The 24,521-nt window shown below is 33.2% G+C and overlaps 1 protein-coding gene across 3 annotated transcripts in view; it reads left to right on the top strand.

The window, feature by feature from the left end:
* LOC145241280 (multidrug resistance-associated protein 1-like) overlaps nt 1-24,521 on the top strand; it is a 170,653-nt gene that overhangs the window by 49,991 nt on the left and 96,141 nt on the right. For all 3 annotated transcript variants that reach the window (XM_080104018.1, XM_080104020.1, XM_080104019.1), the window contains exons 8-11: nt 3,088-3,228; nt 6,082-6,265; nt 7,426-7,734; nt 17,794-17,931. In XM_080104018.1, coding sequence (XP_079960144.1) covers nt 3,088-3,228; nt 6,082-6,265; nt 7,426-7,734; nt 17,794-17,931 — 772 coding nt within the window. The remainder of the gene's footprint in view (nt 1-3,087; nt 3,229-6,081; nt 6,266-7,425; nt 7,735-17,793; nt 17,932-24,521) is intronic.

Genomic DNA, 24,521 nt, shown 5'->3' with positions numbered 1-24,521 from the left:
GTAGAAGAAAAGAAAGAGGAAGAGCACGAAAGAAAGATAGGAAGATATCTTTTCTCTCGCATGCAATTTCAGTCTGGTTTCCGATTTGGGGTGGAACAGACGCGTCGAATTGGTGTAAAAATGTGTTGGAAAAAGAAACGCAAAAAGCTTGAGTAAACAATATGGAGGGGTCCCCCAGTTCACTTGTGCACGATATAAAGTAATCCGTGCCAGAAAATCCGTGTCGTGTTTTCGTCTTAGATGCTCTTTACATCTCATCGACCAGTGACGGGAAGAATAGATCCCAGAAGACTAAGATAACAGAAAAAAAGTTATAATGAACTTTACCACGTATATATACGTACACACATTAGATGCTTCACGATTACAAACGTAGATACAGACAAAGAGACACACGTAATAAGATATATACATTGCAACAGACAAAAATCTCCTCCCTCCGAAAACCTACACTTGTTTTACAAGTATGTCCCCATAACATGCTCCAACAAGTATACTGCACTTTTTCTATCTTAATGTAAATTCCTCGAACCGATCATGTTTTAACGATTTCGCGTTTCAAACCTCTTATTCTCCAGTGATTCTTTCACTGTGTAATTAACGTTGTGGTGACTGAATCACGAAAAGCAAATCGCTTTAATAGCTAATCCTCTTTGTCCACATCGTTTTTTTCACCACTTCCAAAAAGCAAATACGTTTTTACAGAAGCGTGTTAACTCAAAGTATTTTCAACCAATGAAATTCTTTCTTAGAACTGCATGCCTGTGGAACTCTGTTCCCTCTGCCTGCTTCCCTCCTGACTACAACTTGGATGTCTTCAAGTCCAACGTAAACAAATTCCTGATGAACCGCCCCCTTAAGTAGACACTTTAAATATCCACACCAACGTAATGTACTTACAATAACCCTTATTCCTGAGTGGCTTCTGGGCCTTGATAAGTGGTGACCACCTTGTTAAAAAAAAATAAATAAATAAATGATCACTTACTAAAATAGCTTTTAGATGCTCATAAAATTGTAAATATAAGAATGTTTTGTTTTAAAAGTACGTTTTTTCTTATTTATTAATTTTCATTTTCTGTTTATGTTTTAGAATTTGCTAACTGATGATCCATTCTCAATGTTTCGTTTATTTCCATTTTTATTATGCATGCATATATATATATATATATATATATATATATATATATATATATATATATATATATATATATATATATACTAGCAAAAGTATCCGTCGTTGACTGGGTTCAAAAACAGCCTATAGAAAATGGACTCTGATTTAAGAAAGTATGATAGGTTATAAAAAGGAAGGGTTGTAAATTATGTTAAATTTGGGAGTATCAAAACCAAAGCAAAATATGATGAAGGTTAAAATAAAATAGATAAACCCCATAATTTATAATACCATACCTGTTTACACTGAAACACTTATCACAATATTCTGTGGATCTATATAAAAAAAAACCCTTGTTAAACTTTGTGACATATTTTCATTCTATGGAGGTCAGGTGTGAACGAACACCCCATAATTTTATCATACCATATTTCTTCAAACTGAAACATAATTATCAAAGTATACTTACGCAGATAGATATGAAAAGTCTTCATTAAGTTTGTGCCTATTTCCATTCTATGGAGGCCAGGCGCGAACGCAGACCCCACAATTTTATTATACCATCCCTATTTAAGTTAAAACATACTTATCAAAGTATTCTTATGTACATCTATATCAAAAACACTTGTAAACATTTTTTTTTAATTTGTTATTTCCATACTTTATGGACTTTGTTGTTGTTTTCTTTTAAAAAATCCCCCCACCCTCTCTATAAAATGTATTAAGTAGATTGCTACTACCACCCCCTCTGGTTTTTTGACGGTCGAGACCCGATTCTTTTTCTTTCTTTATTTCAGTATCAAAAATGTAATTGTCTAGTTTAGATGCTTGAAAATACCATAAGGTTGAAATAAATTATTGCATCGACAATTATGTAATTTTCGTGTTATATTTTTATGTTATTGCTCTATTTACCACATTGAGCTCTCATACCCGGATTTCCTCTGGAATTATTCCATTATAACACTATATATATATATATATATATATATATATATATATATATATATATATATATATATATATATATATATATATATTATGTTGTGGCCCTTTGGTTATAATCCCAGCGTAGTATCTGTGTTATGTTGTAGCGGGCATTGCTAAGAGTCAGAACGATGATTAATTGTTAAATTATTTAAGTTAAAAAAATATTCAGAAAAATATTTAAAAAGAAAAAAATGTTAGTTAAAATATTTATGTTAAAATATTTAACCGGGGAAAATAAAAAATATCTATGTTAAAATATTTAACTGGGGAATTTTGGCTTAAAGGAACATGTTATGAATAGAGAAAAAGCATAAACAAAGCTAGTTTGGAATTTGGTTTAGTAAACAACGATGTGACTTACGTGACAAACAAGGTTGCACACTTTGACTGACGTAAGAGACACGTAAGCCAGGAGAAATCAAAATTAGTTGTTAGTCTGTAACGGGAAGTCGAAGAGACGAGTTATGTTAGCTAACCACTGGGTTAGTTAGTAGACAAGAGTTGTCTCTGAGGTCAAATGGAAGCATATGCAGACCAACTAAGGAAGATATAAGGACAATTTGCAAATAAATATCTGGAAATGTTAACTTGGAGTTTGGGTGTTCCATTCGGAAAAAAGATGCCTTAATTTCAAGTGCCTGCTGCCAAAGGAGAGGGGAAACAATAAATAAGATATATGACCTAGCAGATAAGAATGTTATTCGTCATTGTTAAAGACTGCCTCTTATTGTCCCGTTCGTTATTGTCATCAATATATGAAAACACCCACATACACATATAAAGACTATTAAATATACACGTAACAGATCAACACGTACAGACACCACATATAAAAAGAAAAGTAACTTGTAATTCTAACCACTAGACGATACACGTGCATCGATTACAGAAACACGTACACCTTATATACACTAGACATACATAGACGCAGATATATAAAGTGGAAAGACAAAATGTATTTGCGTAATTTTTATTTTCAGAAAAACAAAGACTTCACCAACTGATAATTCCGTTCCGTTGATCAAAGTTCTCATCCGAATGTTCTGGAAAGAAATCGTGTTTACTTTTAGTCTTAGAGCTTGCTACGATATTTTAATATTTCTAAATCCAGTTTTACTCAAGTAAGTATCTATCTATCTGTCTATCTATCTATCTATCTATCTATCTATCTAAAATTCTCTCTCATTAGTTGAAAATTTTTACAGAGACTGACTGTTTTTACAAGTATATTTCCCTTTCTAACTGTCTCAGTGGCTTAAGGTGCAAAGATGTTGGATGGAAGTCAGAGGTAATTTCAGTCAATATAGGCTTTGAATTAGTACAATTGTACCTAGCAAAACTGATGATTCTTGACTAAGATGAAACGTTTGTGTGTGTGTCTGTATATGTGTGTGTGCGTGTAGATGTTAAAAAATATTTATTGTAAATAATTATTTGAAGCTGTCTTCAAAGGAAGAGTTCTCGGCAAGGGAAATATGAAAAAATTTTAAATAAAGAAAAATTGCAGTTTTCTCCCGTTGATTGAACACTTTCTGGCGACTGGTTCTGTTCATTTAATGAATACAGACATATTTTACTTACTTTGTCGAGTAGATGTCTTAGTATGTGTAAGATGGTATATAGAAATCAAAAGCGTTATATTTTAGAGATAAGAATTGATAATTCATTTTATTTCGATAAATCAGATCACCGTTCTCATCTTGAGTGTTATTTTCACAACGTTTCGGTTAATGTAAGCTTCGATCGATTTTGAAACCGTGGCGTAGTAGATAATGCACTTGGTAAAATTCAGTTGTAAATGTTACACTTCTGAAGGTTGAAGGTTACATCCTCAGTGCAGGTGACACATAAAATTCTATTGCGAATTACTTAGAACTTCTACCTAGGAATGGCTAAAAAAACACGCCCATGCTACACCCATGAATTAAATAAAGGGTTTCATTCAAAATTCTGTACAGATTCCCGAGTTCGACAAGATGCACATGCAAAAGGTCAGAGGTCAAATTGATGAAAACGTTGTGAAAATGAAACTCAGGATGAAAACAATAGCCCAAAGAATCCAACTAACACAAGAAGTCAAAGGTGTATTTACAATTATTTATTCATAAATATTTTTCAATATCCAAATACATACAGATTTCATCAACCCAAAATCATCAGTGTGGCTAGGTATAACTATGATCCGTCCATGGATTTGAACCGCATGATGAAGACTCTTTTCAGGATTTATTTACTTAAACCAAACTTGAACAAATAAAATACATTACAACTATCAAGAACGACTTTAGTTGATGCCTCTTCAAAAACAAATATTTTTATTACATTGTAACATCACTCTGAGCGGGTGCTCGTCGTACACACGGGCAAGAAAATGCACACTAACCCTAAGTCTCGGTGGCTACATTTTTTTACTCTGTCTAGTGGTGGACTATTCAGGAGTGATCAGACCCTCACTGGTCACTGGAAAATACCGCTCAGATTCTCTGAACGCACAAAACGTGCACGACCCTAAGTCTGTGTGGCAATACTGTTTACTTCGGCCGTCTGTACGTTGCTTCGACTTCGTGCTGAGCTTTCCTCTCACAATAGCTTGGTCTGTGTCTTCACTGTCTCGATGTCAGGATAAATATGAAACCAACTGCACCTTCAATTCGATGAAATCCACAAATAAAGACAAACCAGTGGTCATTTTTTCTTATAAACAAAAAATAATTATTCACTGAAAGTTACAGCACTTTGACCATTCATAAGTTGTGACTAAATAGAAATGCTGTGGGGATTGGCGGCTTCTGTTAATAAAATTATGCTTGTCTCTTCGCAGTGTAGATTCAGGAGCTTAAAATAGAGTGAGACTTAAGTCAGGAGTTTCTCTCTGACTGGCGTGAAAGCCCAAGGCAATCGGCAGAGTGTGTTTTAAGACAGGGGCTTTTCTCTGACTGGCGTGAAAACCCAAGGCAATCGGCAGAGTGTGTTTTAAGACAGGGGCTTTTCTCTGACTGGCGTGAAAGCCTCAAAGCAATTGGTGGAGTGTGTCCTAAGCTTCTCTTGGACTGGTGTAAAAACCCCAGACAGCTAGCAGAGTGTATCCTCGAGGCTATTTTTGCCTTTCATTATATTGAGAATCAAGCCTCCCATTTCCAGAATTCCATTTCACAATTCTCAGAAAACCAATCTCAGGCAGTTTTTGAAATTCTTAAACTCTAAAAAAATGTTTCGTTTTCTTCTTCTGCAATCTGCCACCCCCAACACGAGAGTGCATTGCCTTCACCCTCTATCATGTGAGTGAGTCACTATCATTCACCATTACTCACGTGGGAGGGTTTTTTTTCCAAGTGCTATTTCGTATGAGTAAAAAATAAATGTTTTGGTTATCTTTTTGGGGTTATCAAATTCCTTGGACCATAACTAATAGACACTTGATTTTATTTGCACCGTTTTTTTTTTTTCATATCCAAAGTAACTCATAACATCTTAGCCATATTTCGGGTGACCAAATAATAAATTTTGACCACCCAGAATTTAGTTAACTACTTTTCTTAATTCAGATGAACTTGTCAAATCGCCAAAATGTACCATTTCTGACATTTTTATCAGAAATCTTTATTTTGGAGCATTTGGTTTTCATTTGGTGTTCTTTTTTAATGGCCATTTACGTCGACAGAAGTTATCATGAAATAAAACAGGTTTCTACTTTATCAATATCCGCAAATAAATGTGCGCACGTATTAAATTGCTATCATAACAACTTTTCCTAAGAATATTCTGTTTTGTATTTAATGAAAAAAAAACCTAACCCTAAAGTGGATAAGACAGACAGACAGACAGGCAGACTCAACGAAATATAATTAAATATAATATATAATATAGACGATGCGTTATATTAATATAGATAAAGATAAGTGGATTATTTTAGATGAGAAAATTCAAAGTTCTGATTGCATTTTTTCTTTCTTTTATCTATTTCTGCTGAACAGTATATTCATGACGTATCTGAATACGGATCCTAAAGAAAAAGATATTGCAGTTGGCTGTGTGTACAGTTTATTATTTTTCATCATTAATGTCTTGCTTGTCATCTTGGATCAAACTATCTTTTCACGGGGTTGGAAAACTGGCAGTAAAGTGTCCACCACTTTAATGACTATCATCTACGACAAGGTAAGTTTATATATTCGATCAAAGAAAATAATTGCTTTTCTCATTTTAAAATCACTTCAGACACGGTGTGAAGCTACTTGATGTAACGAGCTAAGAAAAAAATACAAATAAAAAACAAAAACTAACACTTCCAGGTCAAAAATTAGCCAACGATAAATCTTCTATGCATAGATTCCAATCCAGCAATTCTTCTTCATTTGTCAGAAACATCACTCATTGAATGTAAGGACCAAAGGACAAAGTCCACTTTGTTTTTTATATTTAATATCAATATAGTTTCTTGTTCTACAACAAATGCATTTAAAAGTTTCAGCCAATTAGACCATATCTGAAACAGATCCATAAGAAAATGTATTCTATTAGATCTTTTTATTGGTGCTAATAGGATGAGTAAAACTGTGCCTACTCCTTCTAAATTTGAGTAAAAAAATAAAATGTTGATCAGAATTGAATGTAAAAATCGATCCAAAGTAAAATAGTTCTATCTAACAACAATAATGAATAGTTGCTAAAACTTATTGACGCAACAGATTTATTTGTGTATTTTGTTACGAAAGCTATTAATCACAAAATGGCGGAAAAATCGTCTTTAATTTATTAGATTTATTACGCAAGATAATTTAACGATTACTTATTTTTACAATTACCGATTTTGTTTTAGGTTCACAATTTCGATTCCGATTCTAAAATCGCTCAAAAAGTAGAATTGCATTTTAGGGGAAACAGATGATTTCGAGGAGAGATCGCCTCTTTTAAATGTAGATGAAATTTTCTTTTCAATTGAAGAAATGCAATGTATTGTATCCAAGATTGTTTTTTTTATATGTTAAAATTTAATTTCAATTTTTCACTTGTGCCATTTTTCCTATTTATTCACACGTACCATTTTTATGTAAATTCGTTATTATGTTCTGCATATTTTTTAGTTTTACTGATAGTTTAAAATCTATAAATATTTATCATTTTATAATTAATACCAGAAATAAAAAAAAATAGATGATAATTTGCACTATAATTTGGGTCCTATGTCTCATTCTGTAACTAACTTCTCAACTAAAGGGAGATGACCTATATATTTTCTACAATTTGCGGAGTAGTAGACTACCGTATTATATTTATGCTATTTTCTCTAAACTTTTTTTTTTTTTTCAAATTTCCAGGTTCTGAAAATTGGGATGCAACCCTCTGACAATGTGATTCTACGGAATCTGTTATCGACTGATGTCAGTATGTTTCGAGAGATGATTCCTTACTTGTTCATCTTGTGGTCGGGGCCTTTCCAGACGCTCATCTGCTTCGTTATCTTACTCTATTACATCAGGCTGGCGGCAGCCTTCTGCTTCATCATCGTCCTAGTGATATTCATTTTCTTCATCATCAGTAAAAAGATAGAGGTCATGCAAAACGATTACCACAACGTGAAAGGAACCCGGTTTCAGTTACTGGAGGAAATGATTGAATTCATCAAGGTGAGTTTAAGTTTGTTGTTTATTTCATTTGACAATAACTAACTATTGTGAAATTTGTAGCAGACGGATTTCCAACAAACGCAAGCAGGAGCGATTTCTTGCAGCTGGAGATTTTGAAATACACTTCCTTCTTGATATGTCCAATCAGAAGCCAAATATCAGTCACGTGACCGAGTTTATAAAATCAGCAACATACTCCCTCTCCTCCGAGATCTCGGACGGACAATAACTCCTTGTGGAAAGGATCTGTCACCCTCAACTTCTCTCTTGGGGTACACACAAGAACTTACCCAACCTATGGGCTCGGGTTTCAACTATGACGGAATACAAACAAGCCAACATGACTATCTCCACATACGACCCACACACATACTTTTTACCACAGGACTCTCTAATCTTTTGCCTCGTCCATACATAGACACAGGCTCTCACTACCAACTGAACATATATATATATATATATATATATATATATATATATATATATATATATATATATATATATATTCATTTTCATTTTCCATGTATAAGCATGAAACACTAGTGTCTGTAGGTATAAAAATAATTGTTTATAATGTAGGAATACTATTTAGGAACTTTCATGTGGTCTTGTGATGTAAGCGTGTATGGCACAAGGTCAAAAATACAACACATATTTGTAAAAGTGACGACAAGAAAATAAGTCTCATTCTAACATTTAAAAGCAGCTTCATAAGTAGTAATAAGGAAACGGGTTAGTCGTTAAAAGAGTTTCTGTGTTGAGACGTTGATGATTATGCAGACCTGTTGAAAGAGAAAAGCGTTCAGTGGATACCTGCTAGCTTGGATAAATACTTTTGCAGTTTTAACAAAAGAGCTACAATAATATTAGAGCGTCTCCATTTACGCTGAACATCTACAGAATGCCAACATCAATATATTACATATGAATTACATATGAATTACATATGAATCACATAATGGAATTACCACAGGTCCCACTAGTATCATACTATTGTATAAGTTGGGAGTTTTGTTGTTTTCTGTTTGCATTTAGACATTTTCAGAATTTATTGTTAGTTTCAGTTATGCGGTATTATCTTTTGCCCGCATTTGTTGTACTCCCTTTTCCTTGCTTTCCCATGAGGGTCGACTTAAACTCAAGGTAAATTTTTAATGAGGTGGGGAATCAAGATTTGCACAAAGAGGAACTTTGGACGGGACAGAAATAACTTGTGTGAATACCGAGCAACCATCCTGACGCTTCACCAGAATTATTCTCCATTTTTGTTTTTTACTATAAATTCAATTACAAAAAAACTATTTTTTTAGATCGTATTTGGTCTGGAAGTTTCTGATCATCAGTGAAGGTTGATCTTGAGTGGCCGATTATTTAACATTACATTTACATTTATTTATATATTGATATTATTTAGTTAATGCTGAAAAATACACATATACTTTTTTTACCTATGGTTTTGGTTTAATTAACTTACATGTTTACCGAATGAGCTTCAGATTTTGAAAAGAAAAATGTTTTAAGCACACTCCCTGACATCGAATGCATTTTCATTAATATGTGAGATACAATTACAAATAATATTTTGTTGCAGCAAAAATGCAACTACAAATGCTCCTAAGTGACGCTGAGTCAAGACCATTACTACCCATTTTTGGTTTTGTTTTCCTCACGTCAAAGTTCTCAGAAATCAAGGGACCCCTTCTTAGGGGCTAACACTTGATCTCTATATAACGTACATAGATATTTGACTATTCCATTTAATCTCTACAGCTCAAATGTTGAGTTAGTAAAGAAATTAAGGATATATATTTTCCCCAACTGACCAGTTAAATATGTTATATTCTTGTGCTCTCTTGGAATTACTGGGTCCAAAGACAAGAATTCATCTAGAAGGAGTAGTCTAGTGGAGTATCCAGTTTCGTGCTGTTACTTGATGTAACCTCACTTGGCGAAGGTGCACCATTCCTCGTATAAGCCCCTGTTAGTAAGCCATCTAGATGAGATCTTTGGTCTGTGACTACTATGTAATTTTGATTATTTAATCATAGTTTACTTGTAGGAAAAGTATCTTCATCATCGTCCTAGTGATATTCATTTTCTTCATCATCAGTAAAAAGATAGAGGTCATGCAAACCCCTGTACAGAGAGGCATTCAAATTCTCTCCATATATATATATATATATATATATATATATATATATATATATATAGGCATGAGGGTCGGCGTTGCCCGGGTGTTTAGAGGTGTGTGTTGAGCGAAAAAAAAAAAAAAAGGTAGTAGGAAGGCAGGCTTGAACCTGTACCATGAAGGAGAAAAAGAACATGAAAACAGCGTGACGTCTTTGCTGTTATGACTACCGCCAAACCAGAAGTGACGTAGGTTTTAATTAAGGCTAGACAATCGAAAAGAGGGGATGACTTTCAAAAATATCGGCGAAAAAGCAACCCCTCCCCGTAGAAAAGTGCCCAGTTGAGGGTGAAGAAATTAATGAGCCAAACCGGAAGTGACTTATATTTAAATTAAGGCTAGACAATCGAAAGGAGAGGATAATTTAAAAAAATATCAGCGAAAAAGTGATCCCCCTGTAGAAAAGTGCCCAGTTGAGGGTGAAGAAATTAATGTTTTTAGCCAATTTTTCGATATTTGTCGTCTAAAAGGTCGAACTTCAAAACAATATGATCTTGTAAAAATCTGTCGCCTCTGTGGAAAGTTTTAGGCAAGCATGCAAACATACATACATTTATATATTGGTAACTAAAAATTTTCGACCCAAACCGATTAAAAAGCTTGCCCTATCTCTGAATCCCGTTTATGTAAAATTTCAAATGTTTAGACCAGAAATTGTAATTTGGTAGAGGCCGCAGAGGTCAATTTTTAAAAAACTTTAACACCTATTATGACCCCTTAACATTTATTGTTTTGGGCTCACATCAAGTTATTAAGTTAGATCCATGTCCAAGGAACCTATATCTAAAATTTCAAGTGTTTAGACCCAAAATTGGTTGAGGAGTTTGGTAGAGTTCTCAAAAGTCAAATCGTTGAACTTTGACCCCTTAATCGCCAAATTTCTGGCCAAAAACCGATTACAAAGATTTTTCTCAAATCTCAGTACCCTGTATATCAAATTTCAAGTCTGTAGACTGAAAATTGACAGAATTGTTGCGTAGGAAAATGTACACAGACACACACACGCACACACAGACACACACACATAGATAGATTAAACAAAAATATATACGTATTAGCATTTCAGCCCGGTGTTTCCTGGATGTTTGGCGGTGTATGTTGAGCAAAAAAAAAAAAAAAGCGGTCAATTTTTTAAAGTTTGACCCCTATTATGACCCCTCAACATTTATTATTTTGGGCTCATATCAAGTTATTAAGTTAGATCCATGTCCAAGGAACCTATATCTAAAATTTTAAGTGTTTAGACCCCAAATTGTCGGAGGAGTTTGGTAGAGTTCTCAAATGTCAAATCGTTGAACTTTGACCTCTTAACAGCCAAATTTCTGGCCGAAAACCGATCACAAAGATTTTCCCAAATCTCAGTACCCTGTATATCAAATTTAGAGTCTGTAGACTTTAAATTGACAGAGTTATTGCGTAGGGAAATGTACACACACACACACACACACACACACACACACACACACACACACACACACACACACACACGTTCACTTTTATATATATACTAGCAATTCCGCCTGGCTTTGCTCGGGCCCTATGTACTGTTCATAAAGTTATGTGCATATGTATATATTAAAAAGTGTGAATATGTAAAGTAATGCCTTTCTGTATAATAGTCTTCCTTAACTACCATAGACAAAAGACAGACAGACATTTTTACTTTTATAGATAGTTAGCTAGCTAGCTAGATAGCTAGATAGATTGGATGCAATATATAGTAATGATTTAAAAAGTATATATAAAAAAAAGAAGACTGATGCGCCACCACTGAGATTCGAAACCACAACGTTCAGCTCACGATTTATTTTGCCTCTGCCGAATGACTGGGCTATAAAAACATGTTTACTTCAAGGCTAAAAATTAAAACATGAACCAATAGCTATTGTGTTATGCATTCGTAATGGCGGCGTTCAACATTCACCCGGCAAATTTCATTTCTTTTTAATTTTCACACTTTTGCACCAATTTTTCCGGGCTAAAACCCAAATATAAAGTTTTGCATCGATTCAAATACCTTATATATGAAGTTTCATATCCGTAGACCAAAAACTCTAGGAGGAGTTTGGTAGGAACAAAATTTGTTAAGCAAAAATATATACGTATACATAAATATATATGGAAACAATTTTGTGTTTACTATACACTTTTTACGCAAATATTATGCAAGTATAAATCGTTTATAGGAGTATAGATAGACAGATTGATAGATATAGTGGCGCCAAAAAGAAAGTCTGCATTTCAAGTTTAAGCTAAATTCAATGTAACTGTTTAAATAACCTATACCTCATTTGATTAACCTTTTATTGCTCTATAATTTTACCTGTTCATATTTGACTTTTAATTGAAGTATCCTAATGTTCACGTCAATTTAAAACATTAACTTCAAATTGAAAAGGCAAAAAGAAACTCCGCAGCAACAAATTCGCTTAAAACCAGCTTAAAATATCCACTTTTTAAGCAACCAAGCATCTTTAATCATAATTGTTGCTGTTCCAGGTTATACAATGTAATATTTAATCCATATGCCTCGGTTTTCTCTTAGTGATCGTCAGGATCTTTTTGGTTTATCCAATTGAGAAAGCTCTCTCTTCTTACAGTTAAGAACAGCTTGAAGGAATTTAATTTGCAAGGTTGTGTTCCTAGATGCAAGCCAATGATTTCTGTAAAGAACAGAAATCACCGTCTGGAATTTGTCAGATGCAATGAAGATCATGGCTGTTCATACTAGCCGAAAGTGATTTTTGGTGACGAAAACAAATTCAATAGGCAGTGATAGTAGGCAGTATGACCGTCGAAGAAAGGATGAAGAATTTAATGCGAGGAGCACAGTTTCAATGCTGCAAGGCGGTGGCAGTTCAGTTTTGGTGTGGAGCGTTATTATTGCCAATGGTCCAGGGCCTATAGTTCGCTTGCAAAGTCGAATTAATTCGAACAAGTACATTGATATATTGATTGAGCATTTTCATTCCTACTTTAGCTGGAATTTCATGCATGATAATGATCCCATTAACACAGCTGACAATGTTTAGAGGTTCCTTGAAGAGCATGATATTTCGTGTTTGGATTGGCCTGCACAATGTCCAGACCTCAATCCTATCGAAAACGTATGGCATTACATCAAGCAACAGCTATGCAATGATAAAATTTCAAATTTGGAAGAACTTTGGACAAAAATTAAAGAAAGGTGGGATGCCCTTTCCCCGGAATATTACTGCAGTCTAATTCAAGGAATTCCCAAATGATTGCAGGCTGTCAAATTGCAGAAGGGCTATGCTACTAAATATTAACTAGTTCATTGTGTTCCTGTTGTATTTGTGTTGCATTAATGTACTAAAGTTACATTTAAATAACAATTTTCCACTGTGCGGACTTTCTTTTTGCCTCTTCAATTTGAAGTTATTTTTTAAATTTACATAAATACTAGAATATTTCAATTAAAAGTCAAATATGAACAAGTAAAATTATAGAAAAATAGAAGGCCAATCAAATGAGGTATGGTATGTTTAGACAGTTACATTAAATTTAGCTTAAATTTTGAGTTTTTGAAATAATGACAATGCGGACTTTCTTTTTGCTTCCTGTGTTCATACTATATGTATTCCAGGTTATAAATATCCAAACGAAAAAAATATTGAATTTCAACGAGGTTCCATATAGTGCTACATTAAAAGAGCAAGATATGATTTCATTCAATTTAGGTAAACAAGTTTACCATAAGTCACTACAATAAATCTTATGTTTTAGTCTTAAAAGACATCGTCATATATTATATACGTATCGTTATATTTATACTGTATATATATTCGTGTGTGTGTGTGTGTGTGTGTGTGTGTGTGTGTGTGTGTGTAAATAGCGCATAACATTAAGGGAGGTAATTCAATATAGATCATCAGGAGCAGCTGAATCAAAGCATTATATTAAAGAGCGATAATTGTTTCTGACCACTTGATGCAAAACGAACAGTAGGATAAAGCTATTTTGATGATCATTGATATAAATAGTTCATTGTTTTATAGGGAAATAATTTTATTGTTTGGCTCTAATAAAAATTTAAAGTTTAAAAGACGAATCAATCTCTCTGGATCCAAGCTTTATTATATCTATTCCACATGCTATTGTTTTTTTTTTTGTATCCACATGCTATTGTTTGTTTGTTTTTTTATCCATTCTGCATGCTATAGCTTTATCATATTCATCCTTCACAATATACGTTATATCTATTTTATATGTCATTTTTTTTACTATATCCGTACTATATACTACTGCTTTATTATATCCTGTCTGCATAATACTGATGCTGTATTGACTATGTCTGATACTGATTTATTATATCCATTCTGCATGTTATTTCTTTTTTCGTATTCATTCTGTATATTACTAATTTATCATATGTCCATTTAATGCACCTATTCTCTATGCTACTGTTTTACCATATTCATTTTGCATGTTACCTCTTTTCCATTTATCCGTTCTTCCTTTTCATATCCATTCTGCTTTGCTGTATTCATTCTGTTTTAAGTATTTTTCGCACTTCAGTAAACATATGGTGATTGTTTCTACAATTAGAATATTATCTGTTATGACTTCCTCTTTTTAACCAGTCATGTTAATTGAGCACTAAGCAAGAACCAAATGCTACAATTTTCTTCTACTACTATTATTTTTTTTAATGAAAAAAAACCTTTTTTTTGTCATTTTACTCCAAGCAAGGCACAGTGCCACTTGGATGTAAGGGGCTACTATTTGAGACCAAATCTACAAGGGCACTGTATAGGGACTAGTGCAGTGGGATGTCAATTCACATATCACTTGATTTTTTTGTATATCAGTACAGCCAGGGAAACAGGGATCCGGGAAGGAATTTCGAAATCTAGCAGTTGGAGGGAAGAAACTATTAGAGTAGAAGGCTTTCTGGCATTTAGGGATCTCTATACTATTTGGATGGTATTTTGTTGCTAGATGGGTTAGGGTTAGGGTTATTTGGATGGTATTTTGTTGCTAGATGGGTTAGGGTTAGGGTTAGGGTTATTTGGATGGTATTTTGTTGCTAGATGGGTTAGTTTGTGGGTATTTACGTCGAGGAAGTAGAAGCGCTTTGAGTTCATCGGAGCACATTCTATTAAAATACTTGTATAACAGACACAGGGATGCAACATTTAGCGATGAGACAAGGGTTGGAATTTGGTTGATAATGCGGAACCTATTTGATTGGAAACTTTTTTTATTATTATTCTTCCGACTATCAAGCCACATTTGTCACATTTCCTCTTCTCGTTTTTGTGTCAGGCATAAATGAATATCAATTAATTTAATTATCTTAATACTCACACATGCTTAAATCTAAACGATAAAATGTCCAGACACTAAATTAAAAATTGGGGATGGTAAATCTCTAACATTCCATTCATCAATTTATCTCGTCCACAAGGTCAAACAAACTGATAAGCACGTTTTATAAGAACACTAAAGGCATATTTTACATTCTTATGATATTAGATAAAGTACTCATCTATGATTGGTTTGTAAAACTTTTCTTAACTTTAAAACAAGTCATGTAGAAAGTTTGACATATAATTAGTGACACGTTTTGAAATTGGATTTAGAAAACCTAAAAAATGGATAGGCTGACAGACAGGTAATCTTCGTAATATATATATATATATATATATATATATATATATATATATATATATATATATATATATATATATGTACTCTTCAGAATAAAATTATTCAACGATCAGCTGGTATGGAAACCTGTGATTATTAGATTTACAAAATATTACTGGCAGTAATATTCTATAAGTATTATCCCTTCTAATATTTAGCTATTTGTTAATATTTTCTCATCTGAAGAGATGGTAGACATCGAAATCCTATAGGATAAGGAGTTAAAATATTTCTTATATATTCTTTGTCTTACATAGAATAATAAAAATGCTTGATATGAAACTCAAAAGATTTACGCAATAAATTATTTAAATTCATTGAATCACTAAAATTTTATATATATATATATATATATATATATATATATATATATATATATATATATATATACATAAAGATAAATATTATCTTAAAACTAGAACCTATCAACATAATAAAAAGCTACAAAAAACTGGATAGATCAATTAAAGAAACCAAAAAAAAAAAAAAAATGATAATGAAAATAAAAATTTAATAAATTATAATATTTATTAATCCATCAAAAGTTCAAACAAGATATAAAAAAAATAACCCTTAATCCATAGATTTTCAAAGATAGATCCGGAAGATAAACATTAGTAAAAACCGCACTACTGGTTAGAAAAAATTTGCAAATATATTAAAAATATATAAAAAATCGTTCCAAAAAGACTCCTATTTTTTAATTCAAAAAGTTGAAAAGCTACAAAGATGGGAGTTACACTATTAAAACGAGCGACCTTTTGTGCTCCAGAATTTATTTTTCTACATAGTCACCACCATTTTCAATGCAAATTTGCCAGCAATGAATGATGGCTGTGCATGGGAGCCCAGAGCACGTTTTTGTCATACCTTCCTCAATGTAGTAGCCAATAAAAAGGGGGCCTTCGAGTCGTCCTCAAGTCTGGTCGACTACTTTACCATTTCTTTTTTAAACCGACCTTTCTCAATATTTAACATAATCCTACTGTTAGGGATTAGGACTCTACGAATGGAAAGTCTCTAAATTGCATAGTTATATGGGAAGAATGTAGAAACACATTATGAAAATAATACAAAGAAAATAAATTGTAACAATAATAAATCTAACCAGTGAATATTTGACAGACAATGGCAAATATTTCGGTTAGCAATAATAAATGGTCAGAAATGAGGTTCGGAATTTATTCTATAAAATATATTAGAATATTTACATAAACAAAAAAAATGTTTGGCAATAACATTGGAGTAACCTTTCTACGTAAACTGCTTATGTAAAAGTAACAATGTTTTTGTTATATCTAGAGAGTTTTCCAGATCGGGGGGAGAAGCCAGTACTAGGATATTGGGTTCGGCGATCGGTCGTCATTTTTATGTCCGAGGAAGTGGAGACGGGCGATCAATCTAATGATGCAATCGACGGTTAAATAACAATAATAATAAAAAAAAACGGGACTTAAAAGAAAAATAATGCAGCGTAGTGGGCGCATGTAAGAAAGTTGAGAATTTTAAAAGATAGGAAAGAGGAAAAAATGCCACGTGGTTGACGCAAACTTGCAAAAGTTAAGTTCGTAAGTGAAATCATTATCTATCGGACCACAATGACACAGATGTTATGACGTTGCAAATTTAGCTTTTTAAAATTAAATAACGAATCGGTTGTTTGCGCATGCACAATTAAAAAAACAATGTTAAAACCAAGATTTTACCTGGCCCTACTCTTCAAAGAAAACGACATTTCTACATTAAATAATTGACAGTTTTTTCGATATTATGTATCCGAGAGATTGCTCTTTCTAAGGGTACCATGTCCTTGCTGCTTCGATGAGGATGACAAAAGTTTTTAGCGGACATACAAACACACACACACACACACACTAACTAACGAGATTTATATAATAGATTTATATAACAGATTAAAAATATATAGATTTATATAATAGATTAAAAAATACTTAAAATAGTATATAACTCACAAAAGTGTTGATATGTCATAAAACAGACAAACTAAAATATATCAAAAGTGCATATACTAACTGCGTATCATGCATTAGAAAACTCAAGTATTTCTGTTTTATACAAAAAATATACAGATCGGTAGAAAATTAAATCGAATGCGTTTGGTGAAAGTTATTAATTGTATTTTGTTCGATTTCTCAATCTCATTATTGCACAATTGCGTTTTTTATATTAAATTTCAGTCTGTGAAGCTGTATGCTCAAGAGGATGCGTACATCAAAAAGCTGAAAAAGATAAGGGACCAAGAAATCAATCACCTGAAAAAGAGAATTTATCATGAAACTATCATTTCGACTCTAGGGGAGATAACTCCACTGTGGGTAAGTAATTCCTGATATTTAATATCAAAATTATGCACTAATAATCTTTTGACAGCATTGTTAATATTATCATTTTTGACTCTCTTGAATTTTGCTAACTTAAGGTAAAATTTTGTAAAATAGTTGTTTAAATAGTTTTGCTAGTTGTGGACTTATTCTCTTTTTATTATAATGGACATAATTTTAATGCAAATCTAAATTATTTTAATCATAAATGGGAGGTCGTGCCTATATTATGCCACCTCTAACACTCTCTAATATACTTTTAAAAAATAACTGTAATTTCTGGAATATTTATTAATTCATGTTTGATACCCATCGTTAAAATTTCACGAAAATCGGAGACATCTGAATTTTCAAGAAGTGTTTCTACCCCTTCTTTGTCCCCCTTTGCAGAAAATTAATCATAGCTCACATTACCCACCGTTATGCATAGAAGATGTGTTCCAAAATTTATAATGACCATTTAATTAGTTAAGGAGAAAATCCTGTAGATAAAAATGGATAAATATGTGATAAAATCAAAAATCAATTATTTTATATAGTTTATGTCAGTTTCTATGGGAATCAATTTCCAGAGAAAAGTGAAACTCAATATTTAAACGTTTAAGCAGTTATTTCAAGATTTATAATAGATCTATAAATAAAGTTGACAGATCAAAATTGTGGCATACTCTGATTTAATGACAATTTCGAAGTAAAGAAAAGCTAACACGTGTTTCTAGATTTCCAAGAATACTTGGAAAAAAAGCAAGCAGCAGACAAAAAACTCCTGTTCCGTTTTAAGAGTTCACCTAGTGAGTCGTTTTGATGCACAATCGATTTTTTTCCTGAACATTTGAATATGAGTTTTCTGTAATTCGAAATTTTTTTGAATTGTGTCAATTTCTATTTCGCCATTGTTTTTTGTGTTTTTTTTTCATGGATATTTGAAGACTTTTTGCATGAATTTTCATTTTCATAATGTACGGGTTTTTTTTGACAACACTCTCTGATGATAGGAGTCTGTTTTGAATTTTCCTAGAAACATGTTTTAGCTTTTCTTTGCTTCAAAACTGTTGTGGTGTGTCCACTCTACAGATAATAATGAACTCTTTTACTTACTATAAAGACTGAGAGAATATGTTTCCGCGATGTTAGCACAGTTATGCACAAGACATGCGTATGTGGAAGTTAGACTGGCGTATAATCACCCTTTTTTGTTGTAATTATTTTTCTGTTCAATATATTTATTACCACACACACACACACACACACACACACACACACACACACACACACACACACACACACACACACACACACACACACACACACACACACACACACACAAAAAAAAGGTTTGTGCTTGCTACCGGACCTTTATAGGACCACAACAAAAACTGGCATTAAATCGCAATTTTATGCAACTCTGATCTGTTAATTAATTTATTTAGAAATATATGTAGGATATCTAGGCCGTGTGTACCGGGAAATCATGTTGACAAAAGCGTGTACCTGACGACAAATGTAAAAAACAACAAAATAATTATCAATTATCCCAAAAGAGCAGCTGAATAAAAATTATGAATCTGACACACACACACCTGCTATGAAGAAGCAACAAACGTCAGCTATTATCGAAAGGAAGATAAATTAACAATATAATGTTTGAAAGCTCATTTTCGGCAAAAGGTTTCACAGATGTAATCAAAATCAGGTTAATCCAGTGAAATAATAATGGCTGAATGAACGCCCTTGAGGTGTGGCTATTATGCAAGAGTCGTAGTTGGTTGACGATTTTGGCCTAAGAAGAATAAACCCATCAAATTTCCGTGTGTGCATTTCCCTACTAAAAACCAACCACTTATAGCAGACAATGAGGATATATTGTTATATTTTTATATATCAGTGTCTCATCATTCTTTTAAACATATCAGAAATACAACATATATAAACATATGCACATACCTAACTTTTTTACGCTTATTTTGCTCCAAACAAGACACAGTGTAACTTGAATACAAGGGGCTACTATTTGGGACCAAATCTACTGAGACACTAGGTAGGGAGTTGAGCGGCGAGATGTTCATATTATACTTGAAATTCTGCATATCAGTAGAGTCAGGAAAGCAGAAAATAGGAAGGGAATTTCAAAGTCTAGCAATTTGAGGAAATAAACTATTAATGTAGAAGACTTTCTGGCATCTAGGGATATCAACAGTGAAGGGGTGGGATGTTGCTGTTTGTTGGGTTAGTGTTGTGGTGGCACACATTCATTTTCATATGTGGGTAGTAATTACACATAAATAGGAAGACTCAGTTAGTCTGAGTGTGTGTTCACCAGAAGCCACCGAAGGCCGCCGAGAGCAGATATGGTTCTTCAGCAAAGACTCTTTTATTTGACACCATTATGTAAATATCTTGTAAATATACCTTTTCCTAATACACTTCTTATTTGATCTACCTTTGTTTGTTGAGTCGTCATTTGTATTGCTTTCTACGTTACTTGTTTCAACCTGCAAACTTAACAGTGACGACGAGGATGAACGTCAAGTATAACAGTTTGAAGAAATGGAAAGAACTCACTAAAAAAAAAAAGTACAACGCAGCGGTTGACCTTTCTAAGGAATACAAGTTTTGACGAACGAAATAGTCGTAAAAACGGATTTTACGCTAAAGAGAAGTTCGACTCAAGCGGAAAAAATGAATAATTCAGCGAACATTGGAAAACTGTAAAATATTTTCCTCGCGAAGTACAACACTAAAAGAAAGAAACGGTTGTTTCCCAAATTCCAAGAACAAAAACTACATTCAGGTTAAAAAAAAGTAACCTCGATTAATAGTATTTTATTTACTAAAATACTAGTCGAAAAAAAAAAGAGACAAACCAAAACCTTTAATTGCAGTCTCAAAGAAAGAAAAAAAAAACTCGAACGTGACAAAATAAAAGCGACGATTTACGCCGTTTCCCGTGGAATCAATCTTAAAAAAAAATAACAAACTATAAAAGTGAATTTTTGTAAAACGATAACCAGATTCGTATTACTAAATTACGAAGAACAGATTCGTATTACTAAATTACAAGGAAGTAACATACGAAGAAAAAAAAAGTTCACCAGTGGATTTCCTAAATTGCTGTAAATACCAACTAAAGACTTTTTGGTAAACCAAATTTTTCTCTTCGGTATTAAAAAAAAATACCACAGTTTAACTAAAATCACGGAAAGATTTTTTGTTTTAAACTAAAGTTGTCACTGGATAACGGATATAAGACAGTAAAACGTCACGCAAAAAAAAAAAAAAAATTAAATGTAGTCCATACATTTTTTGTGACTCGAGTTGGAAAAAATTTTTTTTCTATGGAAAGAGTTGTACTTAAGTTCGGCTGTTATTTATTAGGAAATGCCTAAAACGGAAAAGTAAATCGTATTTTGTGGTTTCAGCAAAAGCCTCAGTTCTTATCTTGTGGTTGGATGAGCTTGACTCGCTAGCGAAGTGAGAAAATATTATTCGAGCAGCGATATTACTATTGAAAACAGGAACTATGAATAATTTTTTTTGTAACACAAGCCATTTTATATGGTACGGATATTGTGTTGCATGTGAAATTGTATAATTTTTCTTCGTAACTGCATTACTGCTACTGAATGATACAAAAAAATGGAAGATTTATCTAGAATGTTAATGCAATTTTTGCAGACGCAACAAAAGGCGCAATCCGAGCTAGATGCACGTAGAGAGGAGAAATTATTGAAATGGCAAATGGAACAAGAAGAAAGGCAGAAGAAATTACAATTTGAACAAGAAGAAAGGCAGAAGAAATTACAATTTGAATATGAAGAAAGGCAAAATGAACGTTTTGCTAAAACACTGGAACTATTAAAGACTAACCGAGAAAATGTCGACAGTACTAATTTCTCGCATACAACTATATTTAATAGCATGGACACATTTAATTATGTGCCGGAGGAAGAAAAGACTTTTGAAGCATACTATACAAGATACGAGGATGTCTTTCAACTGGACTGCAAAAGTTGGCCAAATAGCCAGAAAGTGAGCCTTTTACTCAAGAAGTTGGGTGTAAGAGAACACAGCAAGTTCGTAGATTATATGCTATCTAAAAAAACTACGGAATTAGATTTCATGGAAGCTGTAAAATTACTAAAAGAATGATTTAATCCGAATATATCTCTTTTTCATAAGAGATGGTTGTGTATGAATCTAAGGAAGATTAACAACCAAGATTATTTGACATACGCATCCGTTGTCAATAAAAACTGTGATAATTTTAAGCTAGCGGAACAGACAGTAGAAGATTTCAAATGCCTAATCTTCGCACAAGGGTTAGTCTCCACGAAAAATGCAGAAATAGGCAGACGAGTGTTGTCTAAGCTGAAATCTGAGCAAGATTTTACACTTCAGAAATTAGCAGAGGATTGTGAAAGGGCCATTACACTAAAATGGATTAAAAAAGATAGAAGAATCCGGAGTGGCATATGTAAGAAAGGTTAGAAAACCATACACACCAACCAAGAACTATACAAATAAAAGCAGTCAAAACGGAACGAGATATTCCAAATATAATAGTTATAATTATAGTAAAGACTATAACAAGTCTCTGCATAGATATAACTGTAAGAGATGCGCAGAAAGACATTGGGAATCGGATTGCCCTTATAAGATAAAAAAATGCTACATTTGCAAGAAAGTCGGACACAAAAGCGATTGTTGCAGATATAAAGATTTCACCAGAAAGAGAGTACAGCAAACAAAATCAAATGAAAAATTAGACAAAAATCGGCGAAAATACATAAAAGCGGAAATATTTAAAACGCCAATAAAATTACAACTGGATTCAGGATCCGATATTTCTATAATAAACTTGAATACATGGAAGAAGTTGGGTAAACCAACCATGATGGAAACAAATAAATCAGCTCGGACGGTAACTTCTGGTGAGATAAAATTTGAAGGAGAAGTTATCCTTCCGATAAAAGTGAAAGGCTTACGAAGAAATTAAAAATGTTCGTATTGAAAAATAGCGAAAACCTGTTTGGAATAGATTTAATTGAGAAATTTGGACTCTGGGATAAGCCAATTAATACATTCTGTAAAAAAATAGAATGTACTACTCCAACAACAGAAAATATAAAAGAGGACTTAAAAAATTATTCCCTGATGTATTTATGACTAAATTAGGCCATTGCAATAAATTTAAGGCCTCGTTTGAACTTAAAGAAAACACCAGCCCAATTTTTAGAAAAAAGCGAAACGTTCCGTTCGCTGGGTTGGAAAAGATTAATAAAGAATTAGACAGATTGGAACAGACAGGAATACTATTAAAAATAGAACATAGCGACTGGGCAGCCCCCACCGTATATGTAAAGAAAAAGAATGATGAAATCAGAGTGTGCGCAGACTTTTCGACAGGTCTAAACTCCATATTATAAGATTACCATTACCCTCTACCAAGCCCAGAGGAAATATTCACAAAGTTGAATGGTGGTAATATCTTCTCCAAGATAGACTTGAGCGACGCGTATTTACAAATACCGGTCGAGGAGAATTGCTCAAAAATACTATGCATCAACACGCATAAGGAATTGTACAAATACAACCGATTGCCCTCTGGCATCAAAGTAGCGCCTGCCATTTTTCAACAAGCGATGGACACCATGCTAAGTGGTATTGAGTGCGCATGTACATACCTGGACAACATTGTTATCAGGAGCAAATCCCTAGAAGAACATAAGGAGCATTTAAAACAAGTATTCACTCGAATACAAGAATTCGAGTTTAAAGTAAAAGAAAATAAATGCGACTTTTGTATGAGCGAAATTAAGTATCTTGGACATATAATAAATAAACATGGGCGACGTCCAGACCCGATATTTATATGGTAGACAATTCATACTTGAAACCGACCATAAACCATTAGTCACAATCTACGGATCAAAAAAAAAAAAAAAAAAAAAGGATTGCCTGTATACACCGCAAATAGATTGCTGCGCTAGGGTACGATTCTATTGTATTACGATTTCCAGCTACAACATCTAGCATCGAAAAAGATTTGCCATGCGGATGGACTTTCAAGACTGATACCACAGAAACATAATTTGAAAGAATCAGTGATTGCAGCAATTCGAACAAACGTCGAAGTGAAAAATATGGTAGCAAACATCATTAAAGAACTACCGGCAACATTGTCGGACATTAAAAGAGAAGCCGATAAAGATGAATATATAAATGATATAAAAGAAAAAATTATAAATGACAAAAAGGTTTAGGAAATTTTTTCCATATGTAACGATGTGTTATTATATATCGAGAGAGTAGTAATACCTAAAACGTTGCAGAAGAGGATTTTGAGAGACTTCCACACAGGACATCCGGGGATAAATCGGATGAAGTCTCTTATGAGAAGCTACGTATACTGGCGTAACATGGACGTCGACATAGCTACAACAATAAATAGATGTGAAGGAGGCCAGTTAGCGGCAAAATCCCCACCTATAGTAAACAAACATTGGCCGAAAACCGACCACCCATGGTCGAGAATCCACATGGACTGCGCTGGTCCAGTAGGAGAAAATTACTACTTAATTGTA

This window comes from Euprymna scolopes, chromosome 20 (assembly GCF_053919585.1).
Source record: "Euprymna scolopes isolate OS-2025 chromosome 20, ASM5391958v1, whole genome shotgun sequence".
Taxonomy (NCBI): Eukaryota; Metazoa; Mollusca; class Cephalopoda; order Sepiida; family Sepiolidae; genus Euprymna; species Euprymna scolopes.
The sequence above is the reverse complement of the archived record's forward strand: the minus strand, read 5'-3'. Positions and strand labels throughout refer to the sequence as shown.